Source organism: Mesoplodon bidens (genome assembly GCF_964165515.1).
Source record: "Mesoplodon bidens genome assembly, chromosome: 3".
NCBI classification, from domain to species: Eukaryota; Metazoa; Chordata; class Mammalia; order Artiodactyla; family Ziphiidae; genus Mesoplodon; species Mesoplodon bidens.
The window spans coordinates 87402537-87420891 of NC_138178.1; the positions used below are offsets into that span (position 1 = coordinate 87402537).

The 18355-nt window shown below is 39.4% G+C and overlaps 1 protein-coding gene across 1 annotated transcript in view; it reads left to right on the forward strand.

Annotated features, from left to right (window-relative positions):
• The window catches only part of FBN1 (fibrillin 1), a 256740-nt gene that overhangs the window by 127423 nt on the left and 110962 nt on the right, over positions 1-18355 (forward strand). Inside the window, exons 10-15 of the mRNA XM_081229024.1 lie at positions 4923-5081; positions 9105-9284; positions 9919-10059; positions 11770-11889; positions 14916-15041; positions 16680-16802. Of these exons, the coding sequence (XP_081085150.1) occupies positions 4923-5081; positions 9105-9284; positions 9919-10059; positions 11770-11889; positions 14916-15041; positions 16680-16802 (849 nt within the window). The remainder of the gene's footprint in view (positions 1-4922; positions 5082-9104; positions 9285-9918; positions 10060-11769; positions 11890-14915; positions 15042-16679; positions 16803-18355) is intronic.

Consider the following 18355-nt stretch of genomic DNA (forward strand, 5'->3'; position numbering starts at 1 on the left):
TAATCTTTTAATTGCTCTCCCTGCTTCCTGGCTTCCCTACAATCCATCTTGTCAGATTTATCTTCCTAAAATGGTGCTTTGATTAAATAACTCTCTTGCTCAAAAACCTCTGGTAGTTTTCCATTAGGATCTGGAAATTAGTGGTTTTCAGTCTATATTCCACGGAATCTTCAGGTGCTGCAAAGCCCTCTAGGGCTGCTAGGGTTGGAGAGGGGGACAGGGCAAAGGGGGAGGCTGAGTGGAAAGGGTTCCTGCCTTCCCCTCCCCCTTCTTACACACACGCCAGGCAATTTTGCTTTTATCTGGGTGGGTGTTAGGCTTCCATCTGGGTGGGTGTTAGGCTATCCATATTTTGCTATTACAAAATATCAATTAAATAAGAGATTCTGTTGTTCAAAAATATAGATCTGACAACTGCTGGATTTAATGGTTGCTAAGAGTTCCTTCAAAGTCCAGTATTCTAGAATAAAGTTCAAGTTCAAAAATGGACAGCCCAATAGAGAAGGAGCTTCACTCTGTGACCCCTGCCAACCTTGCTGACTTAGCAGTCACTGCTTCTCACCCCCAGACAGGCCATTCACAGCAATTGCTTCATTCATGTTGCATCACTCAGAACACATTCTCCAATGCAAACCTCCTTTCACACTCTTACTCAGGTTCTCTATCTTTGAAGGTGTCCAAGATCAGCTTACCTGAAAGCAGTTTCCCCCCCAAACCTAAGGATATCTTATTAGAAATGGTTTTATAGGGAAATTCTGTGTTTCTGTATGTTTTTATCTCCCTAATTAAGTTGTAATTCTCCTTAGAGAACAGTAACTGCTATCCTTATATTCCTGGTGGCTCTCAGCACAATTCCTTGCATGTAGTAGGCACTCAGTAACCATGTGTTGACTATCAAAATAACTAATCCCTTATTAATAGGGCCAAGCTGGGGAGCCTATGGCAGAAAGTCTCAGAGGAAAGTGAAGGCTATCTTTTGATGTTTGTTTCTGGCCCATAGTTTCAAAGACACGCAGCTTCACATCCTCACCACAGGCCATGAATTTCAGACCAAAACAGAATTGCACTTGAAATTCTGAATTCCTTTTTAGTTAGTCACACATAATAAAAGCTGAGGGCAGTCTCTCCGTTGACATTTGAATAAGTACAACTCATGAGGGAAACATATCTGGACTTTTCCTTAGAAGCAATGGTCGGTGGTGCCCGGATTGCCTGATTTTCTAGAAATCTATCCATAGATCTTGGAACTGCAGTGAAAGGATAGCAAGTGCAGTTCATGGAGCTCCTTTTTCTCCCCAAATTGTCCCAATTAACACATGACCTGCAGTGGATATGCCTAGCAGAAGTCCTTTCCTGGCCAGATAATAGGTAGATTTTTTTTTTTTAACCTTCAAAGAGAGCCCCATACAGCATTAAAATGATTAATCCTTTTAACACATTTTCATATCAGAAAGTTGACATTTTTAAAGTTCTTTCCTTTTTACCTAATATATCCATGCTAACTTTTTACAAAAGAAGGGAACTAAGATTCCTGGGTCACCTCCTCGGTGTGAGGTATTTTATGGAAATTATCTGACTTAAGGTTCAAAACAGTACTGTAGATGGGAAGAAGCTGAGGTCTGGGAAGTTTAGATAAATAATTTGCTCCAGTTGTTTAAGCAGTTAATAAGTGAGGGAGCTGGGATTCCAACTTGGGCTGAGTCTACAGTCCGGACTCCGCCCATTGCTTCCTCCCAATGACCATCGGATGCAGTAAACGTTTGCTTGCCATACCCCTAGGCAAACACTGTTCCTCCTTCCTTGGAACTTTATGATACCCATAATTAGCAACTTACATAAAGTGATCCCAATGACATTTCTGCCTTCCCTACTGCTGATGTTTCCTGCCATGGTAAACCACAGAGACCCCCAAAATTATCCCCAGTGGCAAGAAAATATGTATAGTCTCCAACTTTTAAACAAATCCACGGTTTGTTGGCAAGTTGGTTATTTGGAATTAGTGAATCTAACCAATAGGAAACCCCACGTGTAGATAGTGGTACGTGGTATCTTCCTTATACGTCTCTTTTAACCATGATATTCAAACTGTTACCTTCTGTTACCGCATTCTGCGACTCTCAGATCTCACCAGTTCTAACACTGCCTTTGTCGTGTAAGCGCTGGTAGAATTATTGCATTTTATTTTTGGTTTTGTGATCTTCGTTTGGCACTTTATAATACCTTGTGTAAGGCTGTCTTTTCATATTAGTGTGTTCTGTCTCATCAATTCCCAGGAGTCTTAGAGATGTCTGGTACCTAGCTTGGGCCTCACAGCTCCTAGCTCCTGGTTGGCCCCAGCAATGTTAGTGATTGGTTAGGGGAGACCTGCTGACAGGCTAGGATGACCTGCAAACACCTATTGATATTTAATCCATCATATATTTGTTTTGATGTGATGTGATTTCTGGGTCCTGAGAGTAAGGCCAAGTGATTCAGAAGTGGAGGAAGGAAGAAAGTTTCTTACTCCTTTTCTGCCAGATGTCTTGGTCAGGGCAGATTTAAAATGGATGAAGGTGTCTAAGATTTCTCCAACCTTCATTTACCTCCTCTAAGTCTTACCATGCTTCTCCCTCAGCTCCCATAGATCTTCAGATTACATTAAAGCCACCCCTTACCCTCTATGCAAAGTGATCCAGCACCAGATGGTTTCCTTTCCACTTCCTTTGGCACTACCATCTGATGACATGGAAGACTTCAGGCTGGCATGACCAAGGGTCAAGTCCCCTGAATGGTTCCTGCTTTTCACAACTCTTCCCACTGGTTTTCTTTACAATTATAAGTTGTGTAAATGTGTGTATTCTTAACAAAAGCTCTCCTGCAAAAAAAAAAAAAAATTGTAAAATGATGATTGTATATGCAGGTGCCATTTATAAATCAGGAACTACCAGCAGCCCAAATGTGGCTGGTAATTCTTCCAGTCCCACCATTCACCATTTTGTTCAAGAGTCTCCAACCCACTGATTTATCATGTAAGTCAGCCAGCTGGGCAGTAAAATAGTATCGTAGATAATTTGCAAAATAATAGACATAAGCCCATTAAGAACTTGCTGTTGGCAGCTGTGGGTCCCAGTTTTGCTCTGAAAGATGGCCCACACTGAAAATTGTACATACAAATTTTGGTCAAGTGTTTATACTGGGTTTTGACCACCAAATTCATTTGAACCTGGGATATAAGCCAGTTTTGAGCATCTCTTCCCATTCTTAACGGCCTTTGGTTTCCATGCCCCACTATTAATCCTGGGGTATATGAAGCATTAGTGTCTTTAAGGCAAAGCAAATTAGGAAGCAGGAAGTTCTGTTTCTCCCCCTTCTGCACGGGGGAGGTGCCACCCATGTCCCCACAGAGCATTCTTTGTCTGCACTCCCCTCTCCAGCCATTTACCCTGGACCAGGCTGGAGTAAAACTTGTTCTGCCTCTTTGCTGAGACTATTAGTCTGACCAGAGGTGCAGGAACTGGGACCACAGAAAATTTCTGGAAAGCACACTTATACTTGCTAGTGGTTTAAAGTACTTTTTAGAAATAATCTCGTATCCTTTAAAGCTGACCCATAATTTTCTTTTATGGTTTGTCTAGGTTTGATGTAGCCATCTTCACTCGACATTAATAATTTAAATGTTTCTAAATCAGCCTTGACTTTTTCATTTGATTTCATTTTATTAATTTATTGCAACCTTCAAGATTTTAAGGCTTTGTGTTTTTAAGAATGATGTAGATGAAAAAAATGATAGGGATGACCCTCTCTGATCAAATGATGGTTAATATGCAGACTTACAGGAAACATGAGGACAGATTTTTGACTACAAATTCTTCACCTTACAAAAGAATTTCCCAGTTATATTCCCTCAAATGACAAGCATATTCAAAATACTAGTTACATTTCAAAACTTATTTTATAGGAACTGTACAGAAATACATTTTACTTAAAGAGAGATACACCCATAACATATGATAGTTAGATCAAGGGGTTCTGCACTTAGCTACCTACCGCCTCTATTCCACTGCATGACCTCAAAGGCTCATGAAGCAGTTAGGTTTCTCGTTTGTCATGGGCTCTTTTCTGGTAACCCAGAGTTGTACTTCAGTGTGTCAATGTTGCCACGACTGTCAGACATGATGTAACCCAATAAAAGTGATATATAGAAATGTCTTCCCCTGTTGCTTTGAGAAGATACTGTTCTGCCACAAAAACAAAGTTCCTTCAAGAAGTATTGTATTCTATAGCACTAAGAACTTGCAATCATGTACATTTTGAACTTGTAAATAATTAGTGCCTTATCAAATCTGTTAGGGCCCCAGGACAAAAGGAAACCTCGATTAATGAGCAGTGGATCTGACTGCAAAATGGCTCATTCCTTTAAAAAAAAAAAAAAAATCTCACACGTCTGACTCACGGTTTCAGACTGAAAAGTAAGAAAGGTCTTTTAGAGATGTAACCTACAGTGCAGACTTCATGTTGTTTTAAAATAGATTTATATCAATATTTGCCTAAAGTGGCTCACATTAAGTCGTTTGAAACCAAGGACAACACGGTCTCCCTTCAGTATAGAGACATGTCCCTATACCTGATTAACCGTCACCGCCAGTGATTTTCTTCTTCTCTCTTTTCCTATGACCTATGTGGTTGTAATCATTTGTTCCCACCTTGGGGATGGAATGTGGGACTTGGGCCAAGTGTACCAGCTCACAGGGGCAAAAGGTGTGAGATGGAGGGATTTCTGACTGAGTGCTGTTCACAAGTGGCGCTCACAGCTTACCTTCTAGGGCTGAGCATCAGCTCATCCTGCCCGAGCCCCGCTGGGAAATGTGGAGGTGCTGGGGCAAAAGAGAGTCGTTTTACGTTTGATCTCAGTGATGTGTATGGGGGTTTCTTTGTCCTCTCAGATGTTCGCCCAGGATACTGTTACACGGCTCTGGCAAACGGGCGCTGTTCTAACCAGCTGCCGCAGTCCATCACCAAGATGCAGTGCTGCTGTGACGTCGGCCGGTGCTGGTCTCCGGGGGTCACTGTCGCCCCCGAAATGTGTCCCATCAGAGCAACGGGTAAGAGCCCTTCCATTTATCCACAGAGTATCTCTGCTCAACCCCCTGCGAGCCCAGGGGCAATGTACGTGCTGCAGATTTAGTGGAAACCTGGGTAAGTGAATAACATTCCAGAAAATAAAAGAGATGGCCTTCAGGGAAATATCCCCAGGTAATGAACAGGGGAAATACAGAGGTCCATACAAATGACACTGTTAGCAGGTACTGTAAGTACCTTGCGTACTAACACCGGGTAGCAACCTGACCAGTCAGAAGAACTGATTCCTTAGTCTCCTGTATTTCTTTAGTATCCTCAAAAGCTCAGCAGAATAAAACTCAACTCCCTCAGAGCCTTTCAGGTGAGTTATTCGGGATACACATTTCCTCCTTCCCTAACATTTGACACTCTCCTCTTCTTGGTTGCCAAGTCCTATTGATGTTTTTTTCTTTTCGATTTCTCTTCTCTGTCATATTCATTTCCACATAAAGCTCATTTTCTCTCATCTGCACTATTGCAGTAGCCTCCTAACTGGTCTTTGTGAAATCCACAGCTGCCACGTAACATTTCCCAAAGCCTAACTCATCTGAAATTCACTTTTAAAAAATTGTGTCTGGGGAAAAAGTAGAGAAAGGTGTCCAGAAAATTTTTCGCAGGATGAACTCAGGCAATATCCAGTGGTCCAAGTCACTCCATTTCTTGAAAATAAAATTTTACTACTTAGCAGGGCATTTAGAGTCCCCAAATCTGATCCCCGTTCATCTTTTAATTCTTGTTCTTTATAGTAACTTTATTTTCTAATTAAATTATGCAAGCCAGCTTTCCTTGAACCCAGTCTGAGCATTTCTAAACTCAAATATTCTTTTTTCTCCAAACTTCTCCCCAGTTCAGGTCCTTACTCTCTACTCCCCAGCCCTGCTACCTCTGCCTGTTATACGCCCTCTTGTTCGTTGAGATTCCTCTCAGATATGACCTAATCCCTGTACATCCCAAGACCACCACTGCTGAAAGGGCTGCCTTCTTGCTCAGTGCTCTAGGTTTGTACTGTTGCTGTGATACAGATCCCATCTGCTCAGGTTTGTGCCTAGGTGTGTTCATATATAGTTTTTTACTAGTTAATAAATCTCATTAGGGGGTTTCAGTCATCATTATAGTGCCTTATTCCTTCTAATTTTTTAACGCTTCTCTGGTACTTAGCGAGAACTTGCTGATGGGAGGCATTCACGCAGAGTGTACAACTTACTAGTTGACGTCTTTCCCACCAGTTCTAAGTAAAAATTGGGGTAATAACTTCTTCTCAATCTGGTTCCTGAAAAGTATGTTTAAATCAGGAAACTTTAGGGGAGAAAAATCAAGATGCGGATGGATGAATGTAGAGCTAATGAAATACTTCAGAGTGTGCTATTCACAGAATATGAATGCCCCATTATCATGGGTTATAGACCTGCTCACGGATGTTATTTTTAAATTTCTATTTATTACTGAGAATTATGTGTGTGGATTAAAGAAGCAAGAAAATCTTTCAATAAATTTTAACATATAACAGGTCATATATTTTGCCATGTATTTTGACTGTCTCTGGCCTAAAAATATAAGGCACCCTTCTTAGTTCACTAGGGGGACCATTTAGTAGGTCACTGTTTAGAAGCACATGACTTTCTACTAAGACATACTGCTTGGATACCAGGAAAATCACTTTTTAAATGTATATGTTAACTTAGGAATCAGCAGCACTGATGTGGCTTCTTTCCTATGTTGAGACCTTGAAGAGAAGAGAGAGGACTAGAGTAGGCTTAGGTGCTGAAGACCTACTTTGGGACTCATGGAGCAGAAGGCCCGGTTCCCCTATGTAACTTTGCAGGGAGCTGTTCTCCCAAAGGGTACCACTGAAAGATGAACAACCCTGAGACAGGCCCAGAGCAGAGCAGATGGATAGAGCAAACTAATTTGCAGGCAGTTGTGTTTGTTTGTTCCAATGGTCCAGTACCAGTAGTACAGAGCTCTGGTTTCTTAACTTATGGAGAGTGATGACATAGGAAGGATTATTTCAGATTGGTCAGCTTTTCACTTTAAAAAAGAATCCGTATCATCTCCGGGTTAAATGGAGATAGGAAAGTTGGACGTCAGTTGAACAAAATCAGCCCCCGGTTGCTGATTCTGAATGTAAAGGGGCTCAACGGAAAGTTATTAAGCTGAAGAAAGTAGGAAAAAGTACAGAACCCAGCCTGATACACTTTCATGGAGAGGTTGAGATGAATTTAATGGCATGCTTAAAATAATATACCCACCTAGTTAGCAGAAATGCTGATAAGCTATCCAACTTCTTTTATAGAAATCCTAAAAGACTAAAAAAAGAGGTCGATTGGTGCTTGGAAGCTAATAAGTACAATTGCCATTCAACTAGATCCAACATAGTTAATAAATTCCTCCTGTGCAGTTTTCCAGGTGAGGCTGAGAGTGGGATTTCGTCATGAGTTAGACACGATCCTTGACTTCAGAGACTGCACAGTCTTAGTGGTAGAGAGTTGGTAGAAAGCAGGTAGCCAGGAAATGATGGGTATGGCACGTCCAGGTGATAATTCTATAAGGAAGATCACTGTGGTTTGACAATAGGGATTGTAGCATCCTGATTCAGGGAAGCATAAACAATATATAAATCCTTTCCAAATACAGTCAAGTACTACAGAATCTTTGTGGGTTGAAATTCCAGATAAATAGTGCAGTAGTAGAATTCTCTGAAAACATAAACTTAACCTGAGTTGGAAATGTCAAATATGATTGAAAAAGCTTTAGTAATGGACCAGAAAAAAACAAGGTACAAGGTACAAGGTATGTTTAGCCAAATGTAAATGGACAGAAGGTCCCATGAGGTTGAAATATGAATACATTTCAGTACGACATATCACTGTGTCATAGAATAAGTCAGATTCTAGTCCACAAGGAAAATAAAAATACTAGCCTAATTTCTATTAATGGATGAAGCTAGTATAGAAAGTACCTATGGGAGAATCCCTGTGTGACAGAGGTAATAAATAATCAACATTCTGGAAAGAGGGAAAAAAGAAATTTAAAAAATTATATAGTTTACTTATAGAAGGGAACTGTGACAAAATATGGCTATTTGTAGGAAACATGAAAATGAGTGGCTTTAAATGACGCCTATCTACTGATAAACCCAAAACTTAGCAGCAGCCCTGACTTCTTCTCTAGGCTTCAAACTCTCTTTGAAAACTGCTTTGTGACATCTCCATGTGGATGTCTGATATCTCAAAATTCATATGCTCAACGTATAGCTTTTACCCACCAAAGCTGCTCCCATCACAGTTTTTCCCATCTCAGCAAACGGCAGTAATGTCTAAACTAGAAGTCATTCTTGATTTCCTATTCCCTCAGCTCTGACATTTACTCCTTCCCCAAACATAGCCCATTCATCTCTAAAATAATCTTCAAATGTGTTTATTTCTGTCCAGTTCCAGCACTGGCTCCCTTGTCCAGCCATCCTTGTCTTGCCCTTGGTCTTCTGCAGCAGTCTTACCTCCCTCCAGTACAGTCTCCAAATGCCAGTGAGAATGATCTTCTGAAAATGTTCATCTGATCATGTCCCACCCCTGCAGAAGACTACCAGTGACTTCCCAAGGCATATAAAGTAAAATCCAAGCACTAAAACGTGTGCTCTTTAGAGTCCCGTGGGATCCACAGGTGGGAAGACTGGGTGGAGATCATGGCATTTTATTCTATTCTTCCTTGAGGTGAATTTTGACATAGGTAAAGACTTCCTAGGTTTTAGGAGGGACATGTGGTACACGCTCTGGGGAGCTTGTTTCCAGTTTTGAATTCTTGTTCCAGTCTGGTTGCTGCTGTAGGTTTTAGGAATGCTGACTTGGGGAAAAAAGCCAAGTCAGTTGGCTTTTTTCCTTTTCTCCAATTGACCTACGTGGTTTGAGGATCAATTCTATTCAAAATTTCTTTACAAAGTAAGGATGACTTCTATGGGCCTATGGCATATGCTACCCCTCAGCTGTTTGTTGTTTTTTTTTTTTTTCCAGAGGATTTCAACAAGCTGTGCTCTGTCCCTATCGTAATTCCCGAGAGGCCAGGATATCCTTCCCCACCCCTTGGCCCCATTCCTCCAGTTCACCCTGTTCCTCCTGGTTTTCCTCCTGGACCTCAGATTACAATCCCTCGACCACCAGTGGAATATCCATATCCATCTCGGGAACCACCAAGTAAGAGCTCAAAAGTCATCTAATTACATTTCTTGCATTAATCAGGTTAACTTTTTTGTTGTTGTTTATGCTGTTTAAGTCATTAAGTAAGTTTAACCAATCCTTAAAGATTTCATTTACAGAGTGTAGTATATAAGTTTCTCAACTGGCCTGTTGCATAAAGGAAAATGGGCAGTTTCATATTCTCCAGAGATTAATGTCCTTTTGCTATCGATGTTGTGGGAGAAATTTCAATCTGATTCACAGGATGAATTCATAGAGGAGGCATAAGATTACCCTTTGGGTTATATATCATGCAAAGCAGTTTTGCAAATAGTTAAATGCCAGTAACTCACTGCCTTTGTTGCTTCCCTGCGCTTGAAGCCTGAGAGTGAGGCGGAGGGAGCGGTGGGGAGAAGCGGGCAGAGGAGGAGGCTACAGCGAGGCCTTGGTACCTGGCAGCATGCGCCACAGTGCACAGGTGCTCTCTGTAAGCGAGAATGGAAACATGCTCTGTTGACGCCAGGCGACCTTTGCCCAGAGTGTCCTCCTTCCTTTATGATTCAGCATCTTGCCCATTATTACTGGATTCAGTGCTGGTGGAAGATGCCCTAGTTAGACATAATTTTAATGGGGTTTCGTGTTATTCCTTCAGGAGTGCTGCCAGTCAACGTCACTGATTACTGCCAGCTGTTTCGCTATCTCTGTCAAAATGGACGCTGCATCCCAACTCCTGGGAGCTACCGGTGTGAGTGCAACAAAGGATTCCAGCTGGACCTCCGTGGGGAGTGCATTGGTACGTGATAGACCACTATCTTGGCACCAAGAGGCTGCTGCAGTGCTGTTCCATTACTGTATAGGTTTTCTATGGCTGCTATAACAAATTGTCTCAAACTTAGTGGCTTAAAACAGCACAGATTTATTATCTTATATTTCTATAGGCTAGAAGTCCGACACAGGTATTTCTGGGCTAAAATCAAGGTGTCGGCAGGGCTGTGTTCCTTTTCGAGGCTCTTGGAGAGAATCCATTTCTTTGCCTTTTCCGGCATTTAGAAGCCGTCTGTATTCCTTGGCTGAGGGCCTGTTTCTTCATCTTCAAAACCAGTGGTGTAGCATCTTCAAATCTCTAACTCTCTGGTTCTCTCTTTGCATTCCTTCTAACACGTTTAAGGATCTTTGTGATTACATTGGGCCCATCTGTATATAATCCAGGAGGGATGGATTCCGCTGATTAGCAACTTAATTCCCCTTGCCATGTAGCATATTCACAGGTTCTGGGCGTTAGGACATGAACATATTGGGGGGGCATTATTATGCCTACTGTAGTGACTTTTAACTTTCATTGTAAAACACATTCAAGGCATTGCTGGTAACTCTAACTTAAGCCATCCTATCGAAGCCTGACCATTAAAATAAAGCATTAGAAATATCCCCAAATTATGAAACTTTGCATGGTTTACTAATTTGAATGGATAACTTACCAACTATCTCTAGTTAGCAAGGAACTGAAGCAAGGAACTTTAAGTTGTTGATAAGGCAGTTAAGCTAGTGAAGGAAGGAAATGTAACACAAGGATAATTTGTTGGATTGGATAAGAACACCCAGTTGCCATCTAATTTTTAAAAAATAAACTGCTCTCTTAGGTCTATTATAAATCCCAGTTCCAGTTATGAATCAGGCAGAAATAAGTAGCTCTTGGTTTCTCATGCTATATAGTTTCCTGGTGATATAAAAGCCCCTTCGAGTAGCGTGTTAGGAGAGAGTCCTCCAATCCTGAGAGGTCATCCAGAGCTGGGTAGGAAAGGCAAAGGGAACGTCTAGCTCAGGGTTGTGAGATCAGACTTGCATCTGCCACAAGAAGCATGTGAGTTCGGACAAGTGGGTTCTCTTCCATAAGCTTTAGCTTCCTCATCTTCACAAACAGAGGAATAAAAACCGGTTTACCTGTAAGTAAACTGATACACTCTAAATGAGTGTAAAACTAGTGGGAGCCTGTCTAGGGGCGGGCTGGAGGTGGTAGCAGCCTTGATGGTGGGTGAGAATTGCCCTTTAAACAAAAACAGCTTCACGGTTTGTTGTAATATTCATAGTGGAACTCAGAAAGGAATGCTTAGATATGGTTAGGTCTTCTTTTCATTGAAAAATTGAGCTTCAAGAGACACTCAGAATTCTGTCCAGAAGCCACTTCTGAAATATTAGTCTGTTTGGTTCCCTTATGTCAGACCCAAGGAAGAGAAAATGTTTATTGGCTTGGAGTGTTGAGTTGCTGCGTATTTGGCATTTTTCTCTGAAAAATGACACAGGAAAATAATACATTCTAACTGCTCAACCAGTTAAAGTGGCTGGTGACACTGTTATTGTAGTGGAAAGAAAAAAGATCTTTTCATTATGCTATTTATTTCTTAAAAGGAAAGTGTTTTAGCATGTAAAGGAAACCAGTAAAATGGTCTTAGAGTCATGAGTTACTGCGATCTAATGTCTTACTGAAATATACTGTGTTTTGCAGATGTTGATGAATGTGAGAAAAACCCTTGTGCTGGTGGCGAGTGTATTAATACCCAGGGCTCCTACACCTGTCAGTGCCGACCTGGCTATCAGAGCACACTTACCCGGACAGAGTGCCGAGGTACGTATGGTCCTAGCTTGGCACGTCGGACATGTATGCTAAGTAAGGAGTTGGCTTTGAAGGAATTCCGTGGAGTCTGAATAACCCTTGCCAGGAGAGGCTAATATGCTCCCATTGCTTTTTTGCACTTAATTCCAGAAATTGTTACTCTGAAGGATAGCATCATAAAATCTGGCAAACATTCAAGTTATTTTAAAAGATGTTTCTGTGCCTGTGGAAATATCTTCTTTTCGCTTCCTTTTTTTTGTTTTTTGGCCTCATCACTATATTGTCTTAACTTTTAATCCGAGAGCTAGGGAATGGGGTTGTCCTTTGTTGACACAGAAACTGAGAAAAGTTTCAGGTGAAATTTTACACAATTGATTGCTTCATGGAAAGGCCTGAAGGATAAGAAGTGCCTGTAAGTTCTTGCTGCTTATTCCGTGTAGTCAGCGGCAGCATCACCTGGGAGCCAGTTGGAAATGCAGCATCTCAGGTCCCACTTGAGACTTGCTGAATCAAAATCAGCATTTTAACAAGATCTTCCAGGGACCCTTACGCATGTTAAAGTTTGAGAAGCACTGCTATAAAGTTTCCTCACAAAAATTTCCCTTCAGATTTGTTTATTAATTGACTTATTAAGCCACCCAATATACCTCTTATTGGATGACTTTGATGTACTGAGTTTCTGAGATAGAAATAATTAAGATATGCGCCCCAGAAATAATTAAGATACGCGCCCCACCTCAGGGGACTCAAATGTCTATATCTCTATAAGTTGGGCACAGAATGATCTGTTATCATTGATCAGTAAAGCCAGATAAAAGCAACAGAACTCTGTTGAAATTAAATACAAGGGAAGATAGGGAGGTTTGTATCACTTTAAAAATTTGTCAGCCATTAATGAGTTAATTTTATTTGCCTCTTTTAGCAAAAGTTCTTCATATTAGTTGAAGGCATACAGATGTTTTTATTTTTTATTAGTGACTGTTTTCAAAATCTTTGAATTTGGTTCTGACTTAGGGATTTCTTGCCATCAGTGTATTTTAGTACACTGCTTATAAATGGCAATTTTGAGCAGAAAAACCTGGAGCACAGCATTTCAATCTGTTAATATTTCTATTAATGGCCTACTTACTGAATTACAAATATAGTGTGAATTTTTAACTGAGTCTAGAACTTTCTTTTTAACTATTGTTTAAAATAATCAGCACGTACAAACAGTATACGAGGCATTTTGCAATCGTGGAAGATAAACCGAAACCAGTGTTTCAGAAGACAGCACTACTAAATAAGCAAATAGAAGACATTCTTGAGAGCACTCAGCTGCGGCAGGGGCCAATCAGTGTAGGTGCATGTTATTATCATCACTCTGAGACTTAGTTTATTAGAGACTGAAGATCACCTAAAAGCCTCAAGCACTGTCTTCTTTAAGAGCTAGTGCGAAGTTTAGCCCAAGCACAAGAAGTTGATAACATGATCACATTTGGGGGTGGATGAAAGTTGCCTCAGAATGGTCAGAAAGGCTGTATACTTAGCTGAGAAGGACACGAGGAGCTGAACAGAGGGGACAGGAGAAACATACAGAAACACGGTAGAGACTTTGAATGGCAAGCTTTTCATTTATTTTTGTAAGGCAGCAGGAGCCCGATGGCATTTTCAAATTAGTGAGGAGAGAAAAAGCTGAAGTCTTTATCCTGTTTATTTTATCCTTGGGCCCCCATAGATTATAGAATCCTAAAAAAAAAAAGTAGATTATAAAATCTTTAAAAAAAAAAAAGTCTGCTGAAGAATATGCAGCTTTTACTATTTTTTGGAGTGTGGAGCAGGTCAGATTTTAGTAAGGATTAAGAAATAAATGAGAGAGAAAAAGATTGTAGGTTGTTGGCACAAAGATCAGACAGAAGAAAAGCCCAGACTGCCTCAGCTAGTCCAATGACTCGTGTGGAAACCACTGCTGGATCTGCCCAGAAAGAAAGTGCGTCTGAGGGTCAACCACAAGACACCGTGCAGACACAGAGTAGACAGAATAACCAGTATGCCATGAATGCACATTCTTGTCGTCCAAAGGATGTTTAGGGCTCTTATACCCAGGCACATGGCCTCAGCTCTGCATGGGTAGGTCTGCTCCCATCCAACTCTGCTCAGTGCCCTGGCCTCTATCTCCTGGGGAATAAGCCCTGGCAAAGGTTGTATGCTCTGTAGACAAGGTGGTTTGTGTTCATCATTTTTGATGTTCATCCAGGCATGTAGCCTAGAAACTGAGGGGGGATAGATAATCCAGGGTAACTCGTTGTCCACTTTAGGTTAATTACTAATTTTTAAATGAGAGATCAGATGTGGGTTATTTGAGTTATTGTCATTTTTAACACTTCCATATCATGCTCTGTTGTTTACTTTGGCATAATATTAAACATGAAAGAAAAAAGGGGAAATGCCCCCATAGTACCAATATCTTGTTTGTTAGATAGAATACTCATAAAGTTATAAAAGAGACTAAGAATATATAAGCAAATAAAACTGTATTTGGACCAGAACTGCCATAAGGAAGGTAGACATTTCAGAGTCAAATGATTGACGGTTTTCAGATGGAATTAGGTTTTTAAATTGTTTTTTTTTTTAATGGCATTTCTCTTTAACTGTTCTGATACAGCTAACAGCAGATCTGCCTTTTTGATCATGTCTTAAAAGACACCAGCCAAAGTTCATTGTAAATAATGATATATACTGGCTCATTGAATTACCTAGGAAAATGGTGAAAAAGAACCTATTTTGTTTACAGAACTGAGATTTAGGGAGTCTTATTAGAAAGTAACGTTAAATTAAATGCTATTATGTTGGCATTTTTTTCTTTCATATGTCTTTCAAACTTTTATTAGTAACCCTAAATTTTATATTATTTAATACTGAGTTTACGTTGAAGAATATTATTTAGTAATCAAAACCCAAGACTAAGATCATGAGTTTAGAGATGGTGAGAGGAAGAAATAAAATAATTTAAAATCCCCTAAATAAAGCTATTTCTTCCTTTTTGACTTCAATTTTAGACATTGATGAATGTTTACAGAATGGCCGTATCTGCAATAACGGACGTTGCATCAACACAGATGGCAGTTTCCATTGTGTGTGTAATGCAGGATTTCATGTTACGCGTGATGGGAAGAACTGTGAAGGTAATATAGTGTAATAATAATTACAGTATAATCATGTCATCCCCCTATTCCATTGCAGTTTCAGTATCAAAAGTCTTTAACAAGACCAAGTCAAACATTGAGTGAAAGGTCAAAGTATCGAATATATATTCACCTATTGTTATCTGGAAGGATGCCTAACTTTCAACAGTATTAGTTCCTTTAATTCACATTTGTTTGAGTCAAATAACATTGTAAATATAGGAGCAGAGCTTGCTATTTAAATATTCCTGGTGATGAAACTTTTGTAGCATAAATCATTACTTCCAAATTTTATACAATCAGAATTTGTACATTAAAAAAATAGGACACACCTAATCTCATATATTCTTCTGTCACTTATAATCCTATTGTTTAAAGTGTCTATGTAGTAATGAAATATTACTAATGAATATCTGAAAATGTAAAATTTGTGAGAAATGTTGACGAGAGTCAGCCCTTTATATTGCCTCTTGAATTAATCACCTCACTTTGAATTGGGCTGTTTCATTTTGTCTTTTTCCCTGCCTTTTCTCCCCTAAATTGAAAATGTGACAATTATTGATGAGTTTCCACTTCTTAGACCTTTAGCAAAAAATGAAGAATGCTCCTTATCATCTTTCCCAATGTCTTCGGGAAAGATCCCAAGAATCTATTCATACATTAAAGGAATTTCAAAATTGTTCTTAGAAACATTTTTGGCAGAATATTATCTCAGTGATTCAATTCAAAGACTTAATGCCAAAATTCTCAGTTGGGATAGAGTCTTGTTTAAAAAAGAAAAAATCATAAATTACTTCGGTCTGACTAAAGCCTGTAAGTGAAAACACACTGTGTCTAGAAGAGCAAGTGCCTCCTAAGACAGCTGTAATATTAAATAAAATAGCATACTGATGAATTTAAAGAAATATCTGTATGCTCAAGGGATCCTAAAGGTTAGCTGTCATGGCTATACTCTATAGTCAAGTCTTGCATTTTTAAAATACATTTTTCCTATCCCTATTTAAAATTGCTTCAAACTACAAGCAGTTCTCTGGTTTCTACTTTTTAAAGAATCAAGAAGTAGCCTAAATACATTTCACATTTCATCATTCTTAGTTTGGATTTTGTTTTTATTTTCAGTATATTAGAAGTAATGTGGATCTGTAAATATAACCATCAGGCTGTTAACACACCTTTCAGTTTGTAAACTGCTGTTCCTAAAAGAGCCTTGTTAGCTTTTATTGAGTTAAATTTCATATATATATTTATATGAAAAAATATATTTATATGAAATTTCATAGATATATATTGAGTCTAATACATATACATGTGTATATACATATACACATATACGTGCATATACATATTACATATATACGTATATGCTTGTGTAAGTATATATGTATATATATACACACGTCCTAAAATAAACTTAGCCCTATAGTTTGCATGCACATGTCAAAAATTGAGAACTTGAGATACATATTTCATATGGCCACTCTTCTCTTTGTAAGCTATAATTTGGATGAAAATTAACCTTAGACAATAACAACAAAAAGTAAAGAAATGTGACGAAACAGAATTATATTGATCCAGATTGGCTTCCTTTGTAAGCTTACTCATCTGGCCATACGAAAATATATCTTTTGTATTTTTCAGATATGGATGAATGCAGCATAAGGAATATGTGCCTTAATGGAATGTGTATCAATGAAGATGGCAGTTTTAAATGTATTTGCAAACCTGGATTTCAGCTTGCATCAGATGGGCGTTATTGTAAAGGTTTGTGCTATAGAACTCTAAATCATATTCTTCACCCTTTTTTTCTCCTCTCTACATTGCTTAGAGCTACCACCTTTCCTTATTGATTCTCCCTATTTAAAGTACCCCTAACTCTGTACTAAGAAACCTGACTGGGACTCCTTCTTAAATCCAGCCATCCAGAGAGCTACGATTTATGCCCAGAAGGCTGTTCTTACTTCAGAAAGGATGTTTGGTGTCTTCTCAAATGAGCCTGATAGGCTCCATAGCAAATGAATGAGAAACTGAACTACCATTTGGACTACCAAGAGCTGTGCGCATCTTTTTAAATAAGCTGAGTTCTGCCTCTTCCTTACAGTTGAGGAATAATGACAGTTGCCTTCTTGATGGCTGTCATTTGCCACCTCTTACATCTTCACCTGGACAAAATATTGTAGACTCTTATTGCGGTGATCTCTTCTTCATAATTTCCTCCAGATACCTTAAGAAACACAATTTATTTAAGCTTTATCAAATCACAGAAGCAAAAAAGGGATACAGGATTAAGCAGAAGAAATAAAGGAACCAGGAGCCATTATTTAGCTTTGTAACTTTTGCAATAATCTTATTGCTCCAAGTAGTGAAGCAAAATGAAGATTTTTATTTGTGCTGTTGAAAATTGGGGTCCTGAGAAGAGTTATCAGGAGATAACTGGAGTTATCAGGAGAAGAAGTTAAATTTGTGCTTAGTGTCTCTGCCTAATGGGGTCAAGGATGAGTAATTATTGCCCTTGTATCCAAGATCTGAGCTGCAACCAGATTTCTCAAGGAACCTCATACTCAAAATAGATCCAGGGTATCTGTTAAAATATGACACTCAAAACCATAGTTTCAGATGTAGAAGGTAGAGAGAGCATCAGGCTATTCAAGATGGAGAAGGGAAGAAAAAGTCCTATGGTGCCTCTTCTCTGGGTGCCCTTGTATTAAGTCCTTGTATTAAGTCTTCAGTGTGATGTGTATTTTCTCTAGGCTTAAAAGAGCTTCTAGCCCTTGGTTGCTTACCTATATTCTCTATGACCTTCACATCAATAGCTCTTAATATCATGGAAATCTGCCTTCACAGCAAGAAAAAGTATTTTTTTTTTCAAATTTGAAGTAGGAAATTGGTTTCCATGCTTTTGAGCTATGTGTTGGGAGGAACTTATAGTTGGGGAGACAAGATTAACGCATGGAAATATTAAGACAGCATACAACAAAGCACCAAATTGTGCAGATTAAGTGCTGTACAAGTGAAAAAGAAAGGGGAAGGGAATGATTGCTGGAATATTTGGAACTAGGCTTCCAAACAAAATAACAGAAGGAAATGTGAAAGTCCCTTTGTGAACAGAACTTTTCTGAGAACACACACTCCTGTCTTTTACCTATGCACAGAGCATGCTAAGATTCACTTTCAGTACCTATAGGCTGCCAGTGACCCAGGCTACAGACTTTTAACGGTGGCCAATAGATAATGCTGTTGTAACTATTTCAGAAGATATTATGACCTCATAGGTGAAGCTCGGTTTTGCAACTGTTTGCAATCAGTGAACTAGTATC